Consider the following 25,611-nt stretch of genomic DNA (forward strand, 5'->3'; position numbering starts at 1 on the left):
TTCAGGGCACACTGCTCTGGGAGCTGCTGGCTGAGTCCTGCATACACTGACCACACCCCTCATAACATCCCCATTCAGTGCATGCTGCTCTGGTAGCTGCTGGCTGAGTCCTGCATGCACTGACCACGCCCCACATGACATCCCCATTCAGTGCTTGCTGCGCTGGTAGCTGCTGGCTGAGTCCTGTATGCACTGACAACGCCCCACATGACATCCCCATTCAGTGCATGCTGCGCTGGTAGCTGCTGGCTGAATCCTGCATACACTGACCACACCCCTCATAACATCCCCATTCAGTGCATGCTGCTCTGGTAGCTGCTGGCTGAATCCTGCATACACTGACCACACCCCTCATAAAATCCCCATTCAGTGCACGCTGCTCTGGGAGCTGCTGGCTGAGTCCTGCATACACTGACCACACCCCTCATAACATCCCCATTCAGTGCATGCTGCTCTGGTAGCTGCTGGCTGAGTCCTGCATGCACTGACCACGCCCCACATGACATCCCCATTCAGTGCATGCTGCGCTGGTAGCTGCTGGCTGAATCCTGTATGCACTGACCACACCCCCCATGAGATCACCATTCAGTGGACGCTGCTCTGGTAGCTGCTGGCCGAGTCCTGTATGCACTGACAACGCCCCACATGAGATCACCATTCAGTGCATGCTGCTCTGTTAGCTGCTGGCTGAGTCCTGTATGCACTGACAACGCCCCACATGAGATCACCATTCAGTGCATGCTACTCTGGTAGCTGCTGGCTGGGTCCTGCATGCACTGACCACGCCCCACATGACATCCCCATTCAGTGCACACTGCTCTGGGAGCTGCTGGCTGGATCCTGCCTCCCGCATGTATGATCTCCTTGATTGACAGGTTACGTTCCATTGAAAGCACAGACAGGATATCTCTGCGCTCTGTGCTTTGATGGGCTGCAGCAGGACGTCAGGAGCTGGAGATCACATCACCACATGTGATAGCTCAAGAGCAAAGCCGAATTTTAACAGCAAGTCAATGATGAAGTTTCTTCATTTCACATAGGCTTCACAAAGTCTTACTAATACGTGTGCCCGGAAACCCCCCTATAAGCAGATGCATATTGAGCCCTTACGGGACAATCAGGCTACACCTGGTCACAGGGCGGCACGGTGGCTCAGTGGCTAGCACTGCAGTCTTGCAGCGCTGGGGTCCTGGGTTCAAATCCCACCAAGGGCACCAACTGCAAGGAGTTTGTATGTTCTCCCCGTGTTTGCGTGGGTTTCCTCCGGGTACTCCGGTTTCCTCCCACATTCTAAAGACATACAGATAGGGACTCTAGATTGTGAGCCCCAATGGGGACAGTGTTGCCAATGTATGTAAAGTGCTATGGAATTAATGGCGCTATATAAATGAATAAAATTATTATTATTATTATTATTTTATAGGCAATATTAATCAGGTTTATTCCGATCACACACACCGCGCGCCACGTCTTGTGTTAAACCGATTGGTTTTATTTACATGACTTATTTTCTGATTGCAAAAGTGAAGAATACAAAATGTCGCTCCTCCGCCGCCGTCCTCCGGTCACCTCCCCAGTGCTCGCTGCTTTCCACCATCAATCGATCTCACAGTTCAAGGTCATTCTTTTTAGAAAACCCAGTTAAAAATAAAAGCGTCACCTCCAGGACTAGTTAAAACCTAATCTTTCAATTTTGGCTTGTAAAGATTTGAAGTTTCCGACGGCCGCCTGTACGGCCAGCGTGGGCTCCATGGAGTGGAGCTCCACCAGATAGTGCGAGATGGCGTCCAGACACATGACGTTAAACAGCCGCCTGCGGAGAAGGAAGACTGGGGTCAGGATCAGCGGAGGATTAGAGGGGTTATCAGGGGAGAAATCACTAGTTGGGGTCCGACACTTGGCACTCGTTCTGCGGCAGCAATGTATGAAGCTGGAACAGCACAGCTCAGAGTGCAGTGGCCATTCTCGGTACTGCAGCTTGGCTCCTATTCACTTCAATGGGAGCTGAGCTGCAGTACTGAGAGTGGCCACTGCACAGTCTGTTCTGACTCTGTATAAAGCAGGTATGTTGGGGTCCCAAGTGTCGGACCCCCACCGGTATTACAAACCTGCCAGGGAGTAACACATTTACCATCGTTGTCTACAAGACATCTCACCAGCTCTTGAAGAAGGGAATTTTGTTTACTTACCGTAAATTCCTTTTCTTCTAGCTCCAATTGGGAGACCCAGACAATTGGGTGTATAGCTATTGCCTCTGGAGGCCACACAAAGTATTACACTTAAAAGTGTAAGGCCCCTCCCCTTCTGGCTATACACCCCCAGTGGGATCACTGGCTCACCAGTTTTAGTGCCAAAGCAAGAAGGAGGAAAGCCAATAACTGGTTTAAAGACCAATTCAATCCGAGGAAACATCGGAGAACTGAACCATACCACATGAACAACATGTGTACCCGAAAAAACAGAAAAACCCCGAGAAAACAGGGCGGGTGCTGGGTCTCCCAATTGGAGCTAGAAGAAAAGGAATTTACGGTAAGTAAACAAAATTCCCTTCTTCTTTGTCGCTCCATTGGGAGACCCAGACAATTGGGATGTCCAAAAGCAATCCCTGGGTGGGTAAAAGAATACCTCATGATAGGGCCGTCAAACGGCCCTCTCCTACAGGTGGCCAACCGCCGCCTGAATGACTTATCTACCTAGGCTGGCGTCTGCCGAAGCGTAGGTATGCATCTGATAATGCTTGGTAAAAGTAAGTAGACTCGACCAGGTGGGTGCCTGACACACCTGCTGAGCCGTAGCCTGGTGCCGTAATGCCCAGGATGCACCCACGGCTCTGTTAGAATGGGCCTTCGGCCTTGAGAGAACCAGAAGCCCAGTAGAACTGTAGGTTTCAAGAATTGGTTCCTCGAGCCCCCGAGCAAGGGTGGATCTGGAAGCTTGCGACTGTTTACGCCGACCAGCGACAAGGACAAAGAGTGCATCCGGGTGGCGCAGGAGCGCCATGCGGGAAGTAGAACCTGAGTGCTCTCACCAGAACCAACAGATGCAAATCTTTCTGAAATTGATGGACTGGACGAGGACACAAAGAAGGTGAGGTGATATCCTGATTGATATGAAAATGGGATACCACCTTAGGGAGAAATTCCGGAACCGGACGCAGAACTACCCTGTCCTGGTGAAGGACCAGGAAGGGAGTTTGTATGAGAACGTTGCTAGCTCGGAAACTCTCCTAAGAGACGAGACCGTTACTAGAAGGCCACTTCCCGTGAAAAACGGGAAGGGAGACATCCTTCAAAGGCTCGAAAGGCGGCATCTGGAGAGCAATTAGAACCTTGTTCAGATCTCAGGGCTCTAACGGCCGCTTGTACGGAGTGCTGAGAAGACAAACTCCTCGTAGGAACGTGCGTACCTGAGGAAGTCGTCGTTTCTGAAAAAATACAGATAGCGCTGAGACTTGTCCCTAAAGGGAACTGAGCGACAACCCATTTTCCTACCTAGATTGCAGGAAGGAAGGAAACATAGACGATGCAACCGGCCAGGGAGAAACACCCTGCGCCGAGCACCGAGATAAGAACATCTTCCACGTCCTGTGGTCAATCTTGGCGGACGTTGGTATGCTAGCCTGTCTCATGGTGGCAACCACGTCCTGAGGTAATCCTGACGACACTAGGTTCCAGGACTCAATGCCACACCATCCGGTTGAGGGCCGTAGAATTCAAATGGAAGAATGGCCCTTGAGACAGCCAGTCTGATTGGTCTGGTAGTGCCCCCGGTTAGCCTACCGTGAGGCACCACAGAACCGAGTACCACAACATCCTCGGCCAATTTGTAGCGACGAGGATGGCGCGGCCGCAGTCGGTCTTGATCTAGCGCAGTACTCTGGGCAACAATGCCAGAGGTGGCACCTAAGGTAGCTGGAACTGCGACCAATGCTGAACTAAGGCGTTTGCCGCCAGAGCTCGATGATTGTGAAACCGTGCCATGAAGCTGGCACATTGTTGTTGTGCCGTGACGCCATTAGATCGACGTCCGGCCTCTGTCAGCGGCGCCAGATCTCCTGAAACCCGTCCGGGTGAGGAGACCATACTCTTTCGGCCACACCTCAGCGACTTAGGAAGTCAGCTTCCTAGTTTCCACACTTGGGATGTGAATTGTGGATATGGTGGATGCCGTGTCTTCCACCCACATCAGAACCTGCCGGACTTCCTGGAAGGCTTGCCGGTTGCGCGTTCTTCCTTGGTGGTTGATGTATGCCACCGCTGTGGAGCTGTCCGACTGAAGTCGGATATGCTTGCTTTCCAACCGCTGTTGGAAGGATTGTAGGGCAAGATACACTGCTCTGTGTTCAAGAACATTGATCTGAAGAGTGGACTCTTGCTGAGTCCACGTACCCTGAGCGCTGTAGTGGAGAAAAACTGCTCCCCACCCTGATAGACTCGCGTCTGGACCTTCTTTTTGACCAAGAGGTGAGAAGAAGCCACCACCGTAGAGATTCCTTGGCCGCCTGAGAAAGAACGACGACTCTGTTGAGGGACGTCGACTCCTCGTCCCATTGGCGGAGAATGTCCCATTGTAGTGGACGCAGTAAAACTGCGCGAAAGGAACTGCCTCCATTGCTACCATCTTACGTAGGAAGTGCATGAGGCGTCTCAATGTGTGCGACTGGTTCTTAAAGAAGAGCTTGCAGCCCGTAGTGAATGCTGTTTGTCTAGCGGCAGCTTCACTATCGCTGAGAGAGTAAGAAACTCTATGCCTAGATATGTTATCGATAGGGTCGGGGTCGGATCTGACTTTAAAAAGTTGATGATCCACCCAAAACTCTAGAGAGTCTCCAGCGCAACGTTCGGGCAGTGTTGGCATGTTTCCTAAGAGAGTGCCTTGACAAGTAGATCGTCTAAATACGGGACCACAGAGTGACCCTGAGAGTGCAGGACTGTGACTACTGCTGCCCTGACCTTGGCGAAGACCAGTTGGACTGTCGCTAGCCGGAAGGTAGAGCTACGAACAGAGGGTGTTCGTCTCCTATAACGAAGCGTAGAAACGCTAGTGCTCTGGATCAATCGGCACGTGTGGATAAGCATCCTTGATGCCTAATGATGCTAGGAAATATCCTTGGGATCTTGAGGCGATGACATGGCGGAGGGATTCCATCCGGAACCGCCTGGTGTCCACGAGCTTGCTGAGCATTTTTAGATCCAGAACGGGACGGAACGGCCCGTTGTTATAGGTACCGCAAAGAATTTGGGGTAAAAACCGTGACCTTGTTCCTGAAGAGGAACGGGGGTCATCACTCTTTCTGCCTATAGAGTGCACCCTGTTTGCAGAAGAGCAGCGGCCCGGCCGGGAGGTGGAGAAATTCTGAAGAATCGAGTTGGAGGACGAGAAGTGAGCTCTATCCTGTACCCGTGAGACAGAATGTCTCACACTCAATGGTCATTGACCTATGGCAGCTAAATATCGCCAAGGCGGGAGAGCCTGCTACCGACCGAGGCCGCAAGTCATGAGGAAGCCGCCTTGGAAGCGGGTTTTCAGACTGTCGCTTTTTTGGGCGAGACTGAGCCCGCTAAGAATCTTAGCTCCTCTGATCCTTTTGAGTCCACATTGGACGAGGAAAAATGGGACCTGCCCGAGCCTCGAAAAGGCCGAAAACCCCGACTGCCTCTTGCTCTGTTGGGGTTTGTTGTGTCCGGGCTGAGGAAAGGATGAATCCTTACCCCTGGACTGTTTGATGGTTACATCCAACGCTCACCAAACAGTCGGTCAGCAGAAAAAGGCAACTGGTTAGGCAACCTTTTTTGGAAGCAGAATCTGCCTTCCATTCACTTAACGAGCAGACCAGGCTCTGCTTAAAAACACGGAGTAGCGGAGGCTACCGCCGCACGGTTCGCAGAGTCCAGGACAACCTGAATCGCGTAAGAAACAAATGCAGACATTTGAGAGGTTAAGGATGCCACCTGCGGCACAGATGTACGTGTAACCGTGTCAATCTGTGTAAGACAAGCTGAAATAGCTTGGAGTGCCCCAAGGGAGAGAATGCCGGAGCCAACGGTGCGCCGACAGCCTCATAGATGGCTTTCGACCAGAGATCCATCTGTCTGTCAGTGGCATCTTTGAGTTTGCAGTTCCATCTCCCACTGCAACTATGGATCTAGCTACAAGCCTGGAGATTGGAGGATGCCGCTCGGGACATTGGGTCCAGTCCTTGACCAAGTCAGGGGACAGGGATAACGTGTATCCTAAGCCGTTTGGAGAAGCGCATATCTGGATAAGCGTGGTGTTCCTGGACTGCCTCTCTGAAGGCAGAGTGGTCCAGAAAAATACGTGAAGCTGACTCCTCCACTGGAGGAGCTGTGAGAAATAACCCACACTCTATAGATGGACGCTATAAGATTATTTACTATGGCGTCACAATCAGGTGTATCCAGATTGAGAGCGGTCTCAGGATCAGAATCCTGAGCCGCTACTTCCGCCTCATTACACAGCGAGTCCTTCTGTTAGGACCCTGATGAAACCGAGGCCGCTCATAGCGAGCCCACTTAGGCTGTCTGGGACTGACGTCCGTGCAGAGCCGTGACTCTGGGATGCGTGTGACATTCCCGGAGCTGTTAGTTATTCACACTGAGGGGGGCCATGGATCAATGATTCAACAGTGCCCATATTGTGAGAGACATGTCCGGACTGCTAGGCTTCTAGTATCATAGCCATAGTCTCAGAAAAACTGTCAGTAAATACTGCAGACACCGTCCTCATCCCCTGGCCATTAGTGCATACAATGGGAGTCTATGTACCTGCCGGCCGTATAGCCGTACATGCTGTACCAGCTGTATAGAAAAACATGTGGTTCTGCACCTTTGTTTTACACAGAGAATATGCTGATAACTCCTCCGCATAATCCAGGAGGGTATATACAACGTGCGACCAAACAGTGCAATGTATATAGTACAAGCATATCTATAAGTGCACTTCTGCACTAGTGGGGTTAGCACCACAGGTGCTGCTTAACGCCTGTTACAGCGATTGTGTGACTATCAGAATGCCAGGGTCTTCCACACTTGTCTCTGTATCGTACAGAAACTGACACTAATGGCTGCCGGCGTCCTTGTAGAGAAGGAAGCCGTGGGCGTGCCTGAGAAAGTGCGGGAATCCGGTTTCACAGTGCACACAGTGAGAGGGGTGGAGTATGCAAAACATACTCCAGCTCTCAGCTCTGCTCTATGCAGCGTCACGCCCCTACCCTGACTGTCAGGGCTGTGGGCGGTAACGAAGGGAGACTAGGCCCAGAAGCCGGGGACTCGAGTTAACAGCGCGGCCGCCGTAAAAGCGCGGGCCGCGCTGAAGTCCCCGGCGCACCACAAGTGCCAGCCGCGCCGCAGTTCCAGCGGCCGGCGCGACCGATTCATAGAAGTGGCCAGCGTCCCGCCCCTCTCCTGACTGGCAGGTCTGGGGGCGGGAACGAACGGAAGCAGGCCGCAAAAGCCGGGGACTCGAGTTATCAGCGCGGCCGCCGTAAAAGCGCGGGCCGCGCTGAAGTCCCCGGCGCACCACAAGTGCCAGCCGCGCCGCTGCCAGCGGCCGGCGCGACCGATTCCTGGAAGTGGCCAGCGTCCCGCCCCTCTCCTGACTGGCAGGTCTGGGGGCGGGAACGAACGGAAGCAGGCCGCAAAAGCCGGGGACTCTAGTTATCAGCGCGGCCGCCGTAAAAGCGCAGGCCGCGCTGAAGTCCCCGGCGCACTACAAGTGCCAGCCGCGCCGCAGTCCCAGCGGCCGGCGCGACCAATTCCCATAAGTGAGCCTGCTTCAGCAAAGCTGAATGAGGCCATGGCACAGGCGCCGCAGCGCTGATGTCCCCCGGCGCACTACAACACCCAGCATGCTGCGGTGTGAGCGCCAAATGCACGGGGACACAGAGTACCTTGAGGAAGCAGGGCCATGTCCCTGATGTACTCCGCTCCATCCAGCATCTTCTCCAGGGGCTGTAGATGGAGCACGGTCTCAGTGCCTGGAGACCGGTAAATCCCACTTCACCCAGAGCCCTGTAAAAAGGGATGGGGAAGGAATCAGCATGTGGGCTCCTGCCGCCGTACCCGCAATGGGTACCTCAACCTTACAAACACCTCCGACATACAGTGGGGTGAGAAGGGAGCATGCTGGGGACACTATATGTGTCCTCTTTTCTTCCATCCGACATAGTCAGCAGCTGCTGCTGACTAAAAAGTGGAGCTATGCGTGGATGTGTTGCCTCCTTCGCACAAAGCACAAAACTGGTGAGCCAGTGATCCCACTGGGGGTGTATAGCCAGAAGGGGAGGGGCCTTACACTTTTAAGTGTAATACTTTGTGTGGCCTCCAGAGGCAATAGCTATACACCCAATTGTCTGGGTCTCCCAATGGAGCGACAAAGAAATGAAGTCTTGCAGAAATCCAACAGGGTCCCCATTCATTAAAGGGTACCGCTTACCTTTCATGCCTTTTGACTCTGTTGGGGTCCTGCGCGTACCCGGACAGCAGCACGTGTATACAGTCCAGCAGGTGTAAGGGTTTCTTCACTCTAGTCCAAAATGGATCCTGCAAAACGGAGTCCGGTGATTACCCCATAAAGGCGATAGGCACACGCGGGCTCGTATACTGCTACTGTGCACGGAAAATACCAAAGCATCGAAGAATAAATACAACGTCAGTCCGAAAAGGCGGCACAGACCGATCTCTTACCCTTTCCTTAAACAGGTGATCGTAGACTTCCAGCAGCTTGGATACGGACACGTCGATCTCCTGCATGGTCTGCGAGACAAACCCCACGTCCCAGTTCAGCGTGCAGACTTGCTTTTCCAGATGTTTCACCAAAAACTCTAGAAGCAAAAAAGAATTGAATACAATAAAATTCATAGTGGCCCCAGGAACCTACAGAAACCTGCACCCTGGAGGGTTATATTGTGCATCACGATGGGGCAGCCTGGCTGTCATGTCCTTGTGTGACCAGAGGAGGGGCTGCAGCAGCAAAGCAATGGCTGCTTATTGCATAACTGCATCTGAAGTGCAGCTATTCAGCGCGGTCGGCTTATGATTCTATCTTCTTGTGTCAACTAATGAGTAATTTCCAGTAAGTGAGCTCCCAGAAGGCCAGACCTGTGGAATCTGTCACCTTCTACAGACTGAGGAATGGAGGGAAGAACGCAGCATCTCCTCTATGCTTGGAAAGACCACCATAGGAACCCGGGCCAGAGCGTCGAAGGGGGAGCCCGGGCCAGACCGCCGCGTCGCGAGGGGAGCCCGGGCCAGACCGCCGCGTCGCGAGGGGAGCACGGGCCAGACCGCCGCGTCGCGAGGGGAGCCCGGGCCAGACCGCCGCGTCGCGAGGGGAGCCCAGGCCAGACCGCCGCGTCGCGAGGGGAGCCCGGGCCAGACCGCCGCCTCAAGAGGGGAGCCCGGGCCAGACCGCCGCCTCAAGAGGGGAGCCCGGGCCAGACCGCCGCCTCAAGAGGGGAGCCCGGGCCAGACCGCCGCCTCAAGAGGGGAGCCCGGGCAGACCGCCGCGTCAAGAGGGGAGCCCGGGCAGACCGCCGCGTCAAGAGGGGAGCCCGGGCAGACCGCCGCGTCAAGAGGGGAGCCCGGGCAGACCGCCGCGTCAAGAGGGGAGCCCGGGCAGACCGCCGCGTCAAGAGGGGAGCCCGGGCAGACCGCCGCGTCAAGAGGGGAGCCCAGGCAGACCGCCGCGTCAAGAGGGGAGCCCGGGCAGACCATCGCGGAGGAGCCCAGGCAGACCTGCATTGCCTTTGCCAGACCTGTTGGCCTTCCTCAGGCTCAGAAGTGCGCTGGAAACCCATGCAAAGGAAATATGCAGCGCTGAGAAATTGTTCAAAGGCGGATATCCTGTAGAGGTGATTATGCACCCTGGATTACCCCAATTTTAATGCCTCATTAGCCTATTTTTCTAAGGAAAGTAAACACCAAAGTGATTTTTGACATTCTTGTAAAAAGTAGCTCTAAGTGGCAAATGGCCGACCACATAATAAAAGGTGTCTCTTACCGAGAGGAAAGTACCGCGGTGTGCTGGCGTAGATCCGGCCCAGCGAGGTCAGCTTCAGATTTAACACCTGCATCCGCTCGGCCGCATTCATTCCTAAGCTGTCATTCAATTCTGAGGAAATATCGCACAGAATAATTACACACTCAGGTCTAATAGGGCTAATATGCTACTGACTGTAAATGCTGCTATTTACATGTATACAGTCTTACTAAGCCACAATATAGAGGCCAAATCTGTCGTCTGTGGCCGCCGGACCATCATCATACACACATTGTGCCGGTCCTGGAGGAAGAGGATGCCCGCAGGTAGGAGGAGGGATGCATGGCCACGGACTACAGACATGGCTGGGAGACCACAGCTCGGCTCTACCGTCTTATTCTCTTTTTTTGGGTGCCAATATTAAATCGATTTGTGCAAATGTGGCTACAAGGCGATCGGCTGAACAGTCCGGCATTTCCCCTCCTGCATAATACTGCATGGGTTCCATTAAGATAAATGGTCAACCGTGTAATACAAAGACATCTTACGTTTCATAGAGGCTCGTAGAGGGTGGTCCTGTGGAGGTCGCCTGAGCTGTAGTATGTTTGTTTAAACGTAATAAGAATATCTGTGTATATAAATAATCAAAATGTAGATGTAGTTGTATAATTATCTGTCTATCTATGTAGCCATCGCACAGACCTATAGTATAATTCAAAGTTGTATAATCATGAAGGAGTTAACCAAAGATGATGAAGCCAGAATGTGAAGCTGTAAGAAGTGTTATCAGTAATGTTCACATAGAAGGAATGTACGGGAGGGCAGGCAATGTGATGTGAGAAATTGGGGAGTGAAAAGCACTCCTTGTTAGCTTCAAGGTTATTCATGCTTACGGTATAATTAGATCTATCTTATTAAACTAGTTGAGTTGGTATCGCTGTCTCAAGGAGAGAGCATGTGGTCTGTGTGTTCTTTGTCTTATATACATTGATATATATTGGCACTGATATACAGCTAATACGGCACTGTCTCTGGATATCCCAAGTGAAGACTCCATTAGCAGTCTTCAACTCAAATTCCTCCCTTGACAGTCCCAAGTGGGTGACCCACCTCGTTAATAGCCCTACAAGCCATAAGGACAGGGTGGTCTTCAGAAGATGCAGAAAAGTAATGAAAAGATACCTCTTTCTATAATTTCCTCCCACAGACTCTGCACCAAGATGGGGTCCGAATGACCGGCACAGTGAATGATTGCCAGCTTGCACTCCGAAAGCTTGAAGGGGTCTGCGAAATCTCCATATAACTGGAAAATAAGAAATGTAACCCTGTCTGTAGGTTCTCATGATTTGCTTTTAGGAACACTCTGCACCCCAGCCCCTTGGCTTCCTGGTTGCCGGCGCGCTCCCGATTAGTTAACTGTGTGATGTCTGATGCTACAAAACCAGAGGCTTGGATGTGCACAGGAGGCACTAATCCAGCCAGCTTCAGAGCAGCATTTACAAGCTCTCTAATAAAGAGCTTGTAAGTGCTGTGCTTCTTGCCACCACTGATAAGACTGCAGAGGTGGCCGGTAACTTGAACAACAAGCAGTAAACTATAAAATTAGGAATCCCTCTGTTCTTGAGAGGATTCTTAACAAGCGTGAAATTACAAAGTTGCTTGTTTTTATAAGCACGTTGCAATTTTAACCATTCAACCAATTGAGAAAAACCTTTCAGCAGATGTCAGAAATCATATGAGTTCTCATATTGCTGGATACTTAAAAAAAACTTTCTACAAAAAAAAAAAAAAAGATGTGCAAAGCAGGCACAATGTGGGAACGTACCCTCGTGGCGTCCATTAATTGAGAGTCGAGCAGCGCCACGGCGTTCTGTGTTGCCGGTTGGTTGGAGTATCTTCTGATTAACGTTCCCTGGATTTGCAGCTGTATTCTTGCCACCTATGGGCAAAGAAAAAGAGGCGAGAACATAAACAGCGCATAAAAATAAAAAATACCTGTACTAAAAAGAACACTTACCCCATGCATTAAAGAAAAACAAAACGAAAAAGGGTTGCAATTTTTGAGCACAGACTTTCCAATGCTAATGTATGTAACGCGCTATGGAATTAATAGCGCTATATAAGGGAATAAATATTATTAAAATTATTTCTAAGCCCCACATTTTTTTATATCATGAAATAATCAGGCATTTACCTCCATCTTCTCTTCTAGCTCATGCAGGAATTCTCCGTCGGACAGCGTGGAGACGCCGGAGGAACTTTTTGCACTTAGAATGGCAATTGACAAATACTCTATCCTCTGTTTAAGGGAGATCTCGGTGCTGGAAGAACAAACGGGAAGAGGTTTCATCACTTACTGCACATTCATTTACACAAGAAAATATATACACTACTGAGGTCGGTGCTGCAAAATTAACTGTGGCAGCTTAGTGTATAGATATGAGCAGCCTGTGGTCGCTCTGCGCTGCTGCAATGCAAAGGTATTGGGAGAATCTATTATTGTGCACGCTCGTGTGTTATTATAGGAAGACTATAAAGTCCGATCTGTCCCCGCACCTGTCCATATCCGCCAGTTCGGCCACCACTTTAGCGGCGCTGCTGAAATTCCTGCTCTTCTCGTAGTATCTCCACAGTAGATCCATGCTCCGCACTTTGTTCTGATCGATCTTGGACATTCGCACAAGGTGAGGCTCCAGGAACGGGGAGTTCAGCTGTGGAAAGGAAGGAGGGGAAGGGGATGATAAACATTATTTAAGGGGTTGTCCGCTACTTTTACATTGATGGCCTATCTTTATGATAGGTCATCAATGTCTGATCTGACACCCCGCACCCGTACCGATAGCTGTTCTCGGTCCTGATGGCGGCAGCATGCAATTCTCAGTTCCGGAGCTGCTCCGTCTTCTGACAGCAGCTAAGGCCAGGTAATGCACATCTGCCTCCTATGCTAATCAGTAGGAGGTGGATGTGCAGTACCCAGCCGTGACCGCTATCAGAAGACGGAGCAGCTCCGGAACTGAGAATTTCCGGCTGCCTGCTGCCACCACTGAGCACAAATGATCAGCGGGGGTGCGGGGTGTTGGACCCCGGATGATCAGGCATTGATGACCTATCCTAAGGCTAGGTCATCAATGTAAAAGTTGTAGACAACCCCTTTACGCCCTTCTACAATTTTGTCTAGTCCCGCACCCGCTCACCTCTAACAGCTTGTCTGCGAGATCGGCTTGTATGAGCCAGTTGAACAACGCAATGTTGAAGAGTTCATCAGAAGATCGCTGGGCCAGCTTCAGCATCTGCTCAAACTGGAAAACAAAATTAGGGGTCAGTGAAACGTGACAATTATGGAGGAAGCGCTTCCAGACTGGATATTTTTATTGCCTGTACTAAATATAAAGAAGCCAGTGACACAATGCGGCCACCAGAGGCAACAAGGAGGTACAAAATTCAGGGTGCACCTTCATGACTGGGGGTTTGACCTTCGAGGTGACTGAAGCATTGTAAAAGCTGCCACTGCGCATATCAGAGGCAAATACAGCGCAGTCTGTACAATGGTGGGAACAGTGTCTGCAGCTCTAGGCTCTAAAACTAAATAAATATCACATACATGAAGTCCAGCCTCTTCATTACTGAGCATGTTGGGGTCCGAGGACAGCACTGGAGGGCCCGGCTTTTTTGGCACGCTCGGAGACTGAGGAGCAGCTTTACTCTGGTTGACCAGCTCCTGCAGAGTGTCCGTGATACATTTGTAGCAGTTCAACCTTTCAAAAAAAAAAAAAAAAGTTAATACTTTATATATTGTGATAGTTCACGGCCTCGATGTCATATTTTTCTCATTCTGGGGTCTTTGCTTTTTAGTAGTAATGAGAGTTGAGCGGACTGCTAATAATCCGGATCCGTGGGTGGTTTAAAAAAGTCCGGATCCGCGAGAGAGAGTGCGCGAGAGAGAGTGCGCGAGAGAGAGTGCGCGAGAGAGAGTGCGCGAGAGAGAGTGCGAGAGCGCGCTCGAGAGAGAGTGCGAGAGCGTGCTCGAGAGAGAGCGCGCTCGAGAGAGAGCGCGCTCGAGAGAGAGCGCGCTCGAGAGAGCGCGAGAGAGGGAGAGCGCGAGAGAGGGAGAGCGCGAGAGAGGGAGAGCGCGAGAGAGGGAGAGCGCGAGAGAGGGAGAGCGCGAGAGAGGGAGAGCGCGAGAGAGAGAGCGCGAGAGAGGGAGAGCGCGAGAGGGGGAGAGCGCGAGAGGGGGGAGAGCGCGAGAGGGGGAGAGCGCGCGAGGGGGAGAGCGCGCGAGGGGGAGAGCGCGAGAGAGGGAGAGCGCGAGAGAGGGAGAGCGCGAGAGGGGGAGAGCGCGAGAGGGGGAGAGCGCGAGAGGGGGAGAGCGCGAGAGGGGGAGAGCGCGAGAGGGGGAGAGCGCGCGAGGGGGAGAGCGCGCGAGGGGGGAGAGCGCGCGAGGGGGGAGAGCGCGCGAGGGGGGAGAGCGCGCGAGGGGGAGAGCGCGCGAGGGGGAGAGCGCGCGAGGGGGAGAGCGCGCGAGGGGGAGAGCGCGCGAGGGGGAGAGCGCGCGAGGGGGAGAGCGCGCGAGGGGGAGAGCGCGCGAGGGGGAGAGCGCGCGAGGGGGAGAGCGCGCGAGGGGGAGAGCGCGCGAGGGGGAGAGCGCGCGAGGGGGAGAGCGCGCGAGGGGGAGAGCGCGCGAGGGGGAGAGCGCGCGAGGGGGAGAGCGCGCGAGGGGGGAGAGCGCGCGAGGGGGAGAGCGCGCGAGGGGGAGAGCGCGCGAGGGGGAGAGCGCGCGAGGGGGAGAGCGCGCGAGGGGGAGAGCGCGCGAGGGGGAGAGCGAGGGGAGGGCGAGAGCGAGGGAGGGCGAGAGCGAGGGAGGGCGAGAGCGAGAGAGAGAGCGAGAGAGAGAGCGAGAGAGCGTGAGAGAGAGAGCGCGAGAGAGCGCGAGAAAGCGCGAGAGAGAGCGAGAGAGAGAGCGCGAGAGAGAGAGCGCGAGAGAGAGAGCGCGAGAGAGAGCGCGAGAGAGAGAGCGCGAGAGAGAGAGAGCGCGAGAGAGAGAGCGCGAGAGAGAGAGAGCGCGAGAGAGCGAGCGCGAGAGAGAGAGCGCGAGAGAGAGAGCGCGAGAGAGAGCGAAAAAAAAAACAAAAAAAAAACCAAAACTGGATACGGATCGTGCACCCGGAATCCCGCGACCGGGTCAGACTCGGATCTTCCGCTCAAACCGCGCGGATCCAGATTTTTCAGGTCCGGGTTCGCTCAACACTAGTAGTAATACAAGACTTTTTTTTGTGGGATTGGTCTTGTTTTATATAGAAAGAAAAAAAGGAATATTTCAGCTTTCTGAAACAATGATTAAGGACTAAAAACTTTCCGAAACGCGTCTGTTTTTCGACATCATGGCTATCTGGCTTTATTGTACTACCATTTCTATGATTTTAACAATTTGAAAATAAAGGATCTGGATTTTAGAAGATCGGTGGCTGGATATCTTTTCTATTTTTCCATCTATCTGTGTTTTATATGGGAGCCAATTTTTCAAAAATACAATAAAAAAAAATCTCCGTTTCTTTTTTTTGTTTTACTGCACACCCAATAATACATGTGGTTAGGAATTTATTGTATAGACCACATTGGGGGGGGGGAGGTAAATTATTTAATGTCTTGATACTAAAGTTTATTTACTAAAGAAGGGAATTTTGTTACTTACCGTAAATTCCTTTTCTTCTAGCTCTTATTGGGAGACCCAGACAATTGGGTGTATAGCTACTGCCTCCGGAGGCCACACAAAGTACTACACTAAAAAGTGTAAGGCCCCTCCCCTTCTGGCTATACACCCCCCGTGGAATCACGGGTTCTCCAGTTTTAGTGCCAAAGCAAGAAGGAGGAAAGCCAATAACTGGTTTAAACAAATTAACTCCGAATAACATCGGAGAACTGACAAACCGTTCAACATGAACAACATGTGTACCCGCAAACAAAACCAAAAATCCCGAAGGACAACAGGGCGGGTGCTGGGTCTCCCAATAAGAGCTAGAAGAAAAGGAATTTACGGTAAGTAACAAAATTCCCTTCTTCTTCAGCGCTCTATTGGGAGACCCAGACAATTGGGACGTTCAAAAGCTGTCCCTGGGTGGGTAAAGAAAAACCTCTTGTCAGAGCTGCAAGACAGCGCCCCCCTACTGGGAAGCCACCGCCGCCTGCAGGACTCTTCTACCTAGGCTGGCATCCGCCGAAGCATAGGTATGCACCTGATAATGTTTGGTGAAAGTGTGCAGACTGGACCAGGTAGCTGCCTGGCACACCTGTTGAGCCGTAGCCTGGTGGCGTAATGCCCAGGACGCACCCACGGCTCTGGTTGAATGGGCCTTCAGCCCTGATGGAACCGGAAGTCCAGCCGAACGGTAGGCTTCCAGAATTGGTTCTTTGATCCATCGAGCCAGGGTGGCTTTAGAAGCCTGCAATCCCTTGCGCGGACCAGCAACAAGGACAAAAAGTGCCTCGGAGCGGCGCAAGGGCGCCGTGCGGGAGATGTAGATTCTGATTGCTCTGACCAGATCTAACAAATGCAAATCCTTTTCATACCGGTAAACCGGATGAGGACAGAAAGAAGGTAAGCAAATGTCCTGATTTAGATGGAAATCAGATACTACTTTAGGAAGAAATTCTGGAGTGGGGCGCAAAACCACCTTGTCCTGGTGGACCACCAGGAAAGGAGCCTTGGATGACAGTGCTGCCAGCTCAGACACTCTCCGAAGAGACGTGATCGCCACTAGAAACACCACTTTCTGTGACAGGCGAGAAAAGGAAACCTCTTTCAAAGGCTCGAAAGGCGGCTTCTGTAGAGCAACTAGTACCCTATTCAGATCCCATGGATCTAACGGCCGCCTGTACGGGGGTACAATATGACAAACCCCCTGTAGAAACGTGCGCACCTTAGACAGACGCGCCAGATGCTTCTGAAAAAACACTGATAGTGCCGAGACTTGCCCTTTAAGTGAGCCAAGCGACAAGCCTTTTTCTAACCCCGATTGTAGGAAGGAAAGAAGAGTAGGCAATGCAAATGGCCAGGGAGACACTCCCTGAGCAGAGCACCATGATAAGAAAATCTTCCACGTCCTGTGGTAGATCTTGGCAGACGTGGGCTTCCTAGCCTGCCTCATGGTAGCAACAACTCCTTGAGACAATCCTGCACACGCTAGGATCCAGGATTCAATGGCCACACAGTCAGGTTCAGGGCAGCAGAATTCTGATGGAAAAACGGCCCTTGGGACAGTAAGTCTGGCCGGTCTGGAAGTGACCACGGTCGGCCGACCGTGAGATGCCACAGATCCGGGTACCACGATCTCCTCGGCCAGTCTGGGGCGACGAGTATGACGCGGGTGCAATCGGATCTGATCTTGCGCAACACTCTGGGCAAGAGTGCCAGAGGCGGGAATACATATGGGAGTCGGAACTGCGACCAATCTTGGACCAAGGCGTCTGCCGCCAGAGCCCTTTGATCGCGCGACCGCGCCATGAATGCCGGGACCTTGTGGTTGTGCCGAGACGCCATGAGGTCGACGTCCGGCACCCCCCACCGGCGACAGATTTCCTGAAACACGTCCGGGTGAAGGGACCATTCCCCTGCGTCTATCCCTTGGCGACTGAGGAAGTCTGCTTCCCAGTTTTCTACGCCCGGGATGTGTACCGCGGATATGGTGGATGCTGTGTCCTCCACCCACGTCAGAATCCGCCTGACTTCCTGGAAGGCTTGCCGACTGCGCGTCCCTCCTTGGTGGTTGATGTATGCCACCGCTGTGGAGTTGTCCGACTGGATTCGGATCTGCCTTCCTTCCAGCCACTGCTGGAAGGCTAGAAGTGCCAGATACACTGCTCTGATCTCCAGAACATTGATCTGCAGGGTGGACTCTTGCTGAGTCCACGTCCCCTGAGCCCTGTGGTGGAGAAAGACTGCTCCCCACCCTGACAGACTCGCGTCTGTCGTGACCACTGCCCAGGATGGAGGTAGGAAGGATCTTCCCTGTGACAATGAGTTGGGCAGAAGCCACCATTGCAGAGAGTCCTTGGCCGCCTGAGAAAGGGAGACTTCTCTGTCCAGGGATGTCGACTTCCCGTCCCATTGGCGAAGAATGTCCCATTGAAGAGGACGCAGATGAAACTGCGCAAAGGGAACTGCTTCCATGGCTGCCACCATCTTCCCTAGGAAGTGCATGAGGCGCCTCAAGGAGTGCGACTGGCCCTGAAGAAGCGACCGCACCCCTATCTGTAGTGACCTCTGCTTGGTCAGCGGAAGCTTCACTATCGCTGATAGAGTATGGAACTCCATGCCAAGAAACGTTAGAGACTGAGTTGGTGACAGATTTGACTTTGCAAAGTTGATGATCCACCCGAAAGACTGGAGAGTCTCCAGCGTAACATTCAGGCTGAGTTGGCATGCCTCCTGAGAAGGTGCCTTGACAAGTAGATCGTCCAGATAAGGGATCACGGAGTGTCCCTGGGAGTGCAAGACTGCTACCACTGCCGCCATGACTTTGGTGAAAACCCGTGGGGCTGTCGCCAGACCGAATGGCAGAGCTACGAACTGAAGATGTTCGTCTCCTATTACCAAACGTAGAAAACGTTGGTGCTCTGTAGCAATTGGTACGTGGAGATACGCATCCTTGATGTCTATTGATGCCAGAAAATCTCCTTGAGACATTGACGCAATGACAGACCGGAGGGATTCCATCCGGAACCTCCTGGCGTTCACATGCTTGTTGAGCCTTTTTAGGTCCAGAACAGGACGGAAGGAGCCGTCCTTTTTTGGAACCACAAAGAGATTGGAGTAAAACCCTCGCCCTCGTTCCTGAGGGGGGACAGGGATTACCACTCCTTCTGCTCTTAGTGAGCTCACCGCCTGCAGAAGGGCATCCGCTCGGTCGGGATGTGGGGAGGTTCTGAAGAACCGAGGTGGAGGACGGGAACTGAACTCGATTCTGTACCCGCGCGACAAAATGTCTGTCACCCACCGGTCTTTGACCAGTGACAGCCAAATGCCGCAAAAACGGGAAAGCCTGCCACCGACCGAGGATGCGGAGGGAGGCGGCTGAAAGTCATGATGAAGCCGCTTTGGAAACGGTTCCTCCGTTTGCTTTCTTGGGTCGTGAGTGAGCCCGCCATGAATCAGAGCTCCTTTGTTCTTTCTGCGTCCCTTTGAATGAGGAAAATTGGGCCTTGCCTGAGCCTCGAAAGGGCCGAGACCTCGGCTGCCACTTTTTCTGCTGAGGTTTGTTTGATCTGGGCTGGGGTAAGGACGAGTCTTTACCCTTGGACTGTTTGATGATTTCAGCGAGCTGCTCGCCAAACAGTCTATCTCCAGATAATGGCAAGTTGGTTAAACATTTTTTGGAACTAGCGTCTGCTTTCCAGTCCTTTAACCACAATGCTCTGCGCAACACTACGGAGTTGGCGGACGCCAACGACGTACGGCTCGTAGATTCCAGAACCGCGTTGATAGCGTAGGTCGCAAACGCAGACATTTGTGAGGTTAGGGTCGACACCTTTGGCACTGCTGGCTGCATGACAGCCTCTACCTGTGCCAACCCAGCTGAAATAGCTTGGAGTGCCCACACGGCCGCGAATGCAGGGGCAAACGACGCGCCGATAGTTTCATAGATAGACTTCAACCAAAGGTCCATCTGTCTGTCGTTGGCGTCTTTAAGTGAAGCGCCATCCTCTACCGCGACTATAGATTTTGCCGCAAGCTTGGCAATAGGGGGATCCACTTTTGGACACTGGGTCCAGCGTTTGATCACGTCAGGGGAAAATGGATAACGTGTATCCCTAGCGCGTCTGGAAAAACGCTTGTATGGCTGAGCGTGGTGTTTCTGGATAGATTCTCTGAAGTCAGAGTGGTCTAAAAAGGCACTCAATTTACGCTTGGGATACAAGAAATGGAATTTCTCCTGCTGTGCAGCAGCTTCCTCTGCTGAGGGAGCTGGGGGAGAAATATCCAACGCACTATTGATGGCCGAAATAAGGTCATTGACCATAGCGTCACCATCAGGGGTATCCAAATTGAGAGTGGTCTCATGGTCCGAAACCTGACCACTTTCTTCAGTCTCATCATAGAGAGACTCATCCCTGTGAGACCCTGAACAATGTGATGATGTGGAGGGTCTGTCTAAGCGAGCTTGCTTGGGCTGGCTGGGGCCGTCATCTGAGTCAGAGCCATCAGCCTGTGATACATGAGAGCCCCTTGAAGTACAGACTCGCTCCAATTGAGGGGGACCAGGGGGCAAGGACACAGCCGTGTCCGGAGCCTGAGTAATTGGCCTGGTTTGCAAGGCCTCAAGGATTTTTGTCATAGTGACAGCCATCTGACCAGCCAAAACTGCAAAATCTGTCCCTGTTACTGGGGCAGGACTTACAGGCGTCTCTGCCTGGGTTACTACTGCCACCTCCGGCTGACGAAGCGTTACAGGCACGGAACATTGCACACAATGGTGGTCAGTGGAGCCTGCCGGTAGATCAGTCCCACAAACAGTACAGACAGTGTACACAGCCCGCGCCTTGGGACCCTTGCGTTTTGTGGAGGACATGTTGCTGTCTCCTCAGCGCAATATGGGGTCTATAGCCAAGAAGCGCCCTACAGTGCAAATATATATACAATATCTATATGGCACCAGAAGAAAGTACACAAATAGAATCACTGTGGCACAAGAGGGGCTTTCAGCCTGCTTACCGCCCGCCTCAGAGCGGGTGTGTGGCCGCCAGACGCCCTGTCTGAGTCTCCCAGAGCCTGCCTGCCTGTCCCCAGCCGGACCGCATGAATAATGGCTGCCGGCGTCCTGTGAGGAAGAGGGGCGGCTCTGGGCGTTCCTAAACGAAGAGCGGGGAAAGCGTGCTCTCACTGTGCCTCGTGAGGGGGCTGGAGCATGTAAATCAAGCTCCAGCCCCCGGCGCTGGCCATTGCACAGCGTCTCTCCTCCGCCCTGATTGACAGGGCGGAGGCGGGAACGAAGCGGCGCTAGGCCGCAAAAGCCGGGAAGTAAAGTTAGGAGCGCCGCCGCCGTAAAAGCGCGGTCGGCGCTCTGTCCCCGGCGCCCTGCATGTCGCAGTTGCGCCCCGCCGCCGGAGCGGTCGGCGCTAGTTCCCAAACACATAACCCGTCACCCAGCCATAACTAAGGTGACACAACCCCATTGCTTATGTCCCCGGCGCACTATAACGCCCAGCAAGTCTGGAGCGTTCTGTGCCTGCCGGGGACACCGAGTACCTGACAGATGCAGGGCCATGTCCCTGACTGTACCAATGCTCGACATCCATCAGGTTCGTTCTGGGTCTGTGGATGGAGCCCGGCCTCAGGGCTTTGTGGCCGGAAGGATCCCACTTCCACAGAGCCCTCCAGGGGGATGTGGAAGGAAAAACAGCATGTGGGGCTCCAGCCTCTGTACCAGCAATAGGTACCTCAACCTTTCAAGCACCATCTGGTGAGAAGGGAGCATGCTGGGGACACTATATGTGCCCACTTTTCTTCCATCCGAGTAGTTAGCAGCTACTGCTGACTACACACCGTGGAGCTATGCGTGGATGTATGACCTCCTTCACACACAAAGCTAAAACTGGAGAACCCGTGATTCCACGGGGGGTGTATAGCCAGAAGGGGAGGGGCCTTACACTTTTTAGTGTAGTACTTTGTGTGGCCTCCGGAGGCAGTAGCTATACACCCAATTGTCTGGGTCTCCCAATAGAGCGCTGAAGAAAATATGATGGATTCATCAAGATTGGCATTTCTCATGCCGGGTGTCTTAAAGAAAAGTCAATTTAAGGCGAGATGGCTTTTCTTGAATTTGGAGCATCTCTGAGCTGCCCGAGCGCCACAATCTGAACTTTACTGAACGTTAACGATTATTTATTTTAATCCCACAAGGGCGGAGGGGTTGACGTTTTCGTCAGAGATCAGGGTAGCTGTGATCATCTGAGCGCTGCGCCCCGTTGACTGTGATGGGCTTCCCTTCGTAGAGACGGGACTGTCATTTTTCATGCAGTAATCACACACCTCTCCTGAAACGCCTGTAATCCCGCAGCGTCCTCTTCTGGCTCCCCATTCTTGTGGAAGTGGAGTCCCAGCCCTTTAGGATCCTTCTTCTCCGCTGCCGTTAGACACAGCTCTACGACGCCCTCATAAAACCGCACTAGAAAAGGAAAAATAAAATAAAGATTAGATTATGTTACTACTCCAATCGCATCCAGAGAGGAACGGCAGAGCTTCTTGGTTCGTGACCAGGTCTTGCAAGACTCTACTGATCGCTTTTGGCCATGGACTCAGTTCTCTTTTCTTTCTCTTTTCCTTCCTCTGTCCCAGGTTCTTAATTGCTCAAAATAATGAAGTGGAAGGCTTTTTTTTTTCATTCCCGCGGCAGAGAAGATCCTAATTTTCAAAAACAATCAACCTCCTAGCATACCCTCCATGAAACAGCTGGATTGTTCACGTCTAATTCCCAGTGTCCTCGCTTCTATCCGAATTTGCGTTCACTCACTTTAAATCGGCAGAGCTGTTGAAGCCCCAGTTATGAAGTCTTCTGGCTTCTCGGACAGGTTCAGACTTTGATTAGAGCACAGGAACCTTCCTCGTTATGTGTCCTCCATTTTTGTTGGAATGAATCCAAGTACGTTGCGCCTACATTATGTTCTTCCCTCTTCACCTTCTTGCAGTCAAATCTTAAGTTAAGTCTGGCTCCCAGTTCTTTCAAGGACCAGTTTTCTGCCCAGTCTATTCCTCTTCTGGAGAATCTGGCTTCCATCCAGGCCTCAAATTAGGGCTTTGGCTCACTCTGTTCCTCTTACTGGCTTCCTTGGATCCAAGGGATCTCAACCGGGTCCTTGATGCCTTACAGCTCTCTCCACATGAATCGATCCAGGACATCTCCCTGGTTGCCTAGAAGGTCGGTTCCTGGTAGCAATGACTTGCATTAGACCAGTCTCCATCTGGTGGGTCTCTCCTATTGCTCGCAGTTTCTTTATCTCTCCAGGATAAGATGGTCTTCGTCCAGTAAATTCCTTCTCCCTAAGGTAACATTGAACCGCAGTGATCAGATTGTTAAACCTTCTTTTCTTTCGTCTTTCTGTCTCTCTCATATCCAACTGAATGATCTTGAAAATGTACGGGGTCAGAATGGTCTATCATTACCTGTTGGTGATGGCCTCAGTTAGACGTTCAGACTCTCTGCTTGTCCAGATCTCCCCAATTGTAAATCTACAGTTGCTCGCTGGATATGTTCTGCCATTTTGGTAAAGCATCAGTTAAGGACAGAGCTTCTCCGCTGGGGATTGAGGCTCATGCCACACGGATGATGGGGTCCTCCTGGATCGTTTGTTATCAGGCTTCTATTCTGCAGCTCTGTAAGGCTGCGACTTGGTCCTCCGTCCACATGTTCTCAAAAAAGTTAATTCCTTCTTTTCTCCGCCGCGAGTCTGAGTAGAAAGATGTTGCATTGGCCATCAATCGTGTTACGGCTGGAGGAATCTGTCATACCATCCTTTAACTTTTGTTCTGGCCTTCTTCTGCTCATCACCCTTTGTCTGCTTTAGGACATCCATTAGCTTTCTATGTCTCTCAGTAAGAGGATTTTTGGTACTCACTGTAAAATCTTGTTCCCGTAGCCTTCATTGGGGGACAAAGCATCCACCCTTCTAAACATCCTAGTTTGGATGCGTGGTTTTCTGTTACGGATCATCATGGTGCCCGTAGGTGGACATAGGCTACCGAAGGGGAGCCAAATTTTCAAGTGTAATTTTTTTTGTCATCCTCCAAGTAGCAGCATGGAGCACCCATGTTTCGCTGTGTCCCCCAATGAAGGCTACAAGAAACATTTCACGGTAAGTACCAAACATCCTCTTATTTTTGTTTTAGTCCCCATAGTGGGACTTAAATGCACAACTGTCTGTCCAATATAATACTATACGTCAATATTATGGTATATAGAAAACGAGTAGTACAAGCTGAATACAAAGGTGGCGTTGGTGACATTAGTCCCCTGGCTTTGAGCCAGTGCCCAAGGTTGGTACCGTATTTTTCGGACCATAAGACGCACTTTTTTTCCCCCAAATGTTGGGGGAAAGTTGGGGGTGCGTCTTATGGTCTGACTATAGGGCTGCGGCCGGGAATGAGGGTGCTGCGGTTGAGCGGGTCATCGGGGGCACGAACAGGCTGTAGCAGCCTGCTGTGACCACGTGGGCCCGCTCATTACATATGCACGCCTATCCTCCCGCCCATCTCTCAGCGCAGAAGCCGGCGCCAACAGGTGGGCGGGAGGACGAGCGGGGACGCGCGCATAGTAAAGAGCCGGCCAGCATGATAACCCCTGGCAATTACAGCCTGGAGTGATCATGTGCGGCTGTATTCACTGCCCCCTGCGCGTCATCATCAGCGCGGGGTGCAGTGAATCTGTACACTCACCCGTCCCAGTGTGTGGAGCCGTCCCCCTGCAGCACGCGATGTCTTCCTGTCTGTGCCGGTCAGCTGATCTGTGCTGATCAGCTGATCGGCACAGACAGGAAGACATCGCGATGCTGCAGGGGAACGGCTCCACATGCACAGGTCAGTGGCGCAGAGAGGAAGATGATCGGTGCTGCAGGGAGTCTCTGTGCTATAGGATACAGGCCACATACCAGGATGGTATATGAGCACGATGGGGGCAAATAGCAGGATGGGAGTATATGTGCAGGATGGATGGTGGGTATATGAACAGGATGGGGGGGTATATGAACAGGATGGGGGGTATATGAACAGGATGGGAGTATATGAGCAGGCAGGATGGGAGTATATGAGCAGGCAGGATGGGGGTATATGAACAGGATGGGGGTATATGAACAGGATGGGGGTATATGAACAGGATGGGAGTATATGAGCAGAATGGATGGGCGGTATATGAAGAGGATGGGGGTATATGAACAGGATGGGGGTATATGAACAGGATGGGGTATATGAACAGGATGGATGGGGGAATATGAGCAGGATGGATGGGGGGTATATCAATAGTATGGGGGTATATGAACAGGATGGGGGTATATGAACAGGATGGGGGTATATGAACAGGATGGGGGTATATGAACAGGATGGGGGGGTATATGAACAGGATGGGAGTATATGAGCAGGATGGGGGTTTATAGCAGGATCATATACAAGGCAGGAGGATCGTTACCAGGATGGGGTACCTTAGTAGAGAATTTGGGGACATTACCCCCCCATAACAGTGTCAGCAGCAGATTCTCGCCCCATAACAGTGTGTCATGACTACATTTTTTTGCTTAAAGTTTTATTTTCCTATTTTCGACCTCTAAAACCAGGATGCGTCTTATAGTCCGGTGCGTCTTATAGTCCGAAAAATACGGTAAGTATTTAAATGGCAGTGTAAATTTGTCAATCAGCTCTGGTCGGTGCAGGTGCCGGCTGTATAAACACAGCTCTGGTCTCTGCAGGTGCCGGCTGTATAAACACAGCTCTGGTCGCTGCAGGTGCCGGCTGTATTAACACATCTCCACACTCCCGCAACTAATGCATGTTCTATGTCGAGAAAAGGTTTAAAAGATGTGGGCATGCAACTGCATAAGGCAAAAGAACAAGATACAGCCAACTGGTAATGCAAT

General features: G+C 52.1%; 1 protein-coding gene across 2 annotated transcripts in view; it reads right to left on the reverse strand.

Annotated features, from left to right (window-relative positions):
* Positions 1-1,471: 1,471 nt before the first annotated feature.
* Positions 1,472-25,611, reverse strand: part of NUP155 (nucleoporin 155) — a 181,348-nt gene continuing 157,208 nt past the window's right edge. For both annotated transcript variants that reach the window (XM_075328661.1, XM_075328657.1), the window contains exons 25-35: positions 22,022-22,157; positions 13,601-13,754; positions 13,194-13,298; positions 12,556-12,710; positions 12,194-12,320; positions 11,825-11,938; positions 11,182-11,302; positions 10,021-10,131; positions 8,706-8,842; positions 8,455-8,561; positions 1,472-1,813 (exon numbers count right to left, since the gene is read on the reverse strand). In XM_075328661.1, the coding sequence (XP_075184776.1) occupies positions 1,669-1,813; positions 8,455-8,561; positions 8,706-8,842; positions 10,021-10,131; positions 11,182-11,302; positions 11,825-11,938; positions 12,194-12,320; positions 12,556-12,710; positions 13,194-13,298; positions 13,601-13,754; positions 22,022-22,157 (1,412 nt within the window). In that variant the 3' untranslated portion in view covers positions 1,472-1,668. The remainder of the gene's footprint in view (positions 1,814-8,454; positions 8,562-8,705; positions 8,843-10,020; positions 10,132-11,181; positions 11,303-11,824; positions 11,939-12,193; positions 12,321-12,555; positions 12,711-13,193; positions 13,299-13,600; positions 13,755-22,021; positions 22,158-25,611) is intronic.

The sequence above is a fragment of the Anomaloglossus baeobatrachus genome, chromosome 1 (assembly GCF_048569485.1).
Source record: "Anomaloglossus baeobatrachus isolate aAnoBae1 chromosome 1, aAnoBae1.hap1, whole genome shotgun sequence".
Taxonomy (NCBI): domain Eukaryota; kingdom Metazoa; phylum Chordata; class Amphibia; order Anura; family Aromobatidae; genus Anomaloglossus; species Anomaloglossus baeobatrachus.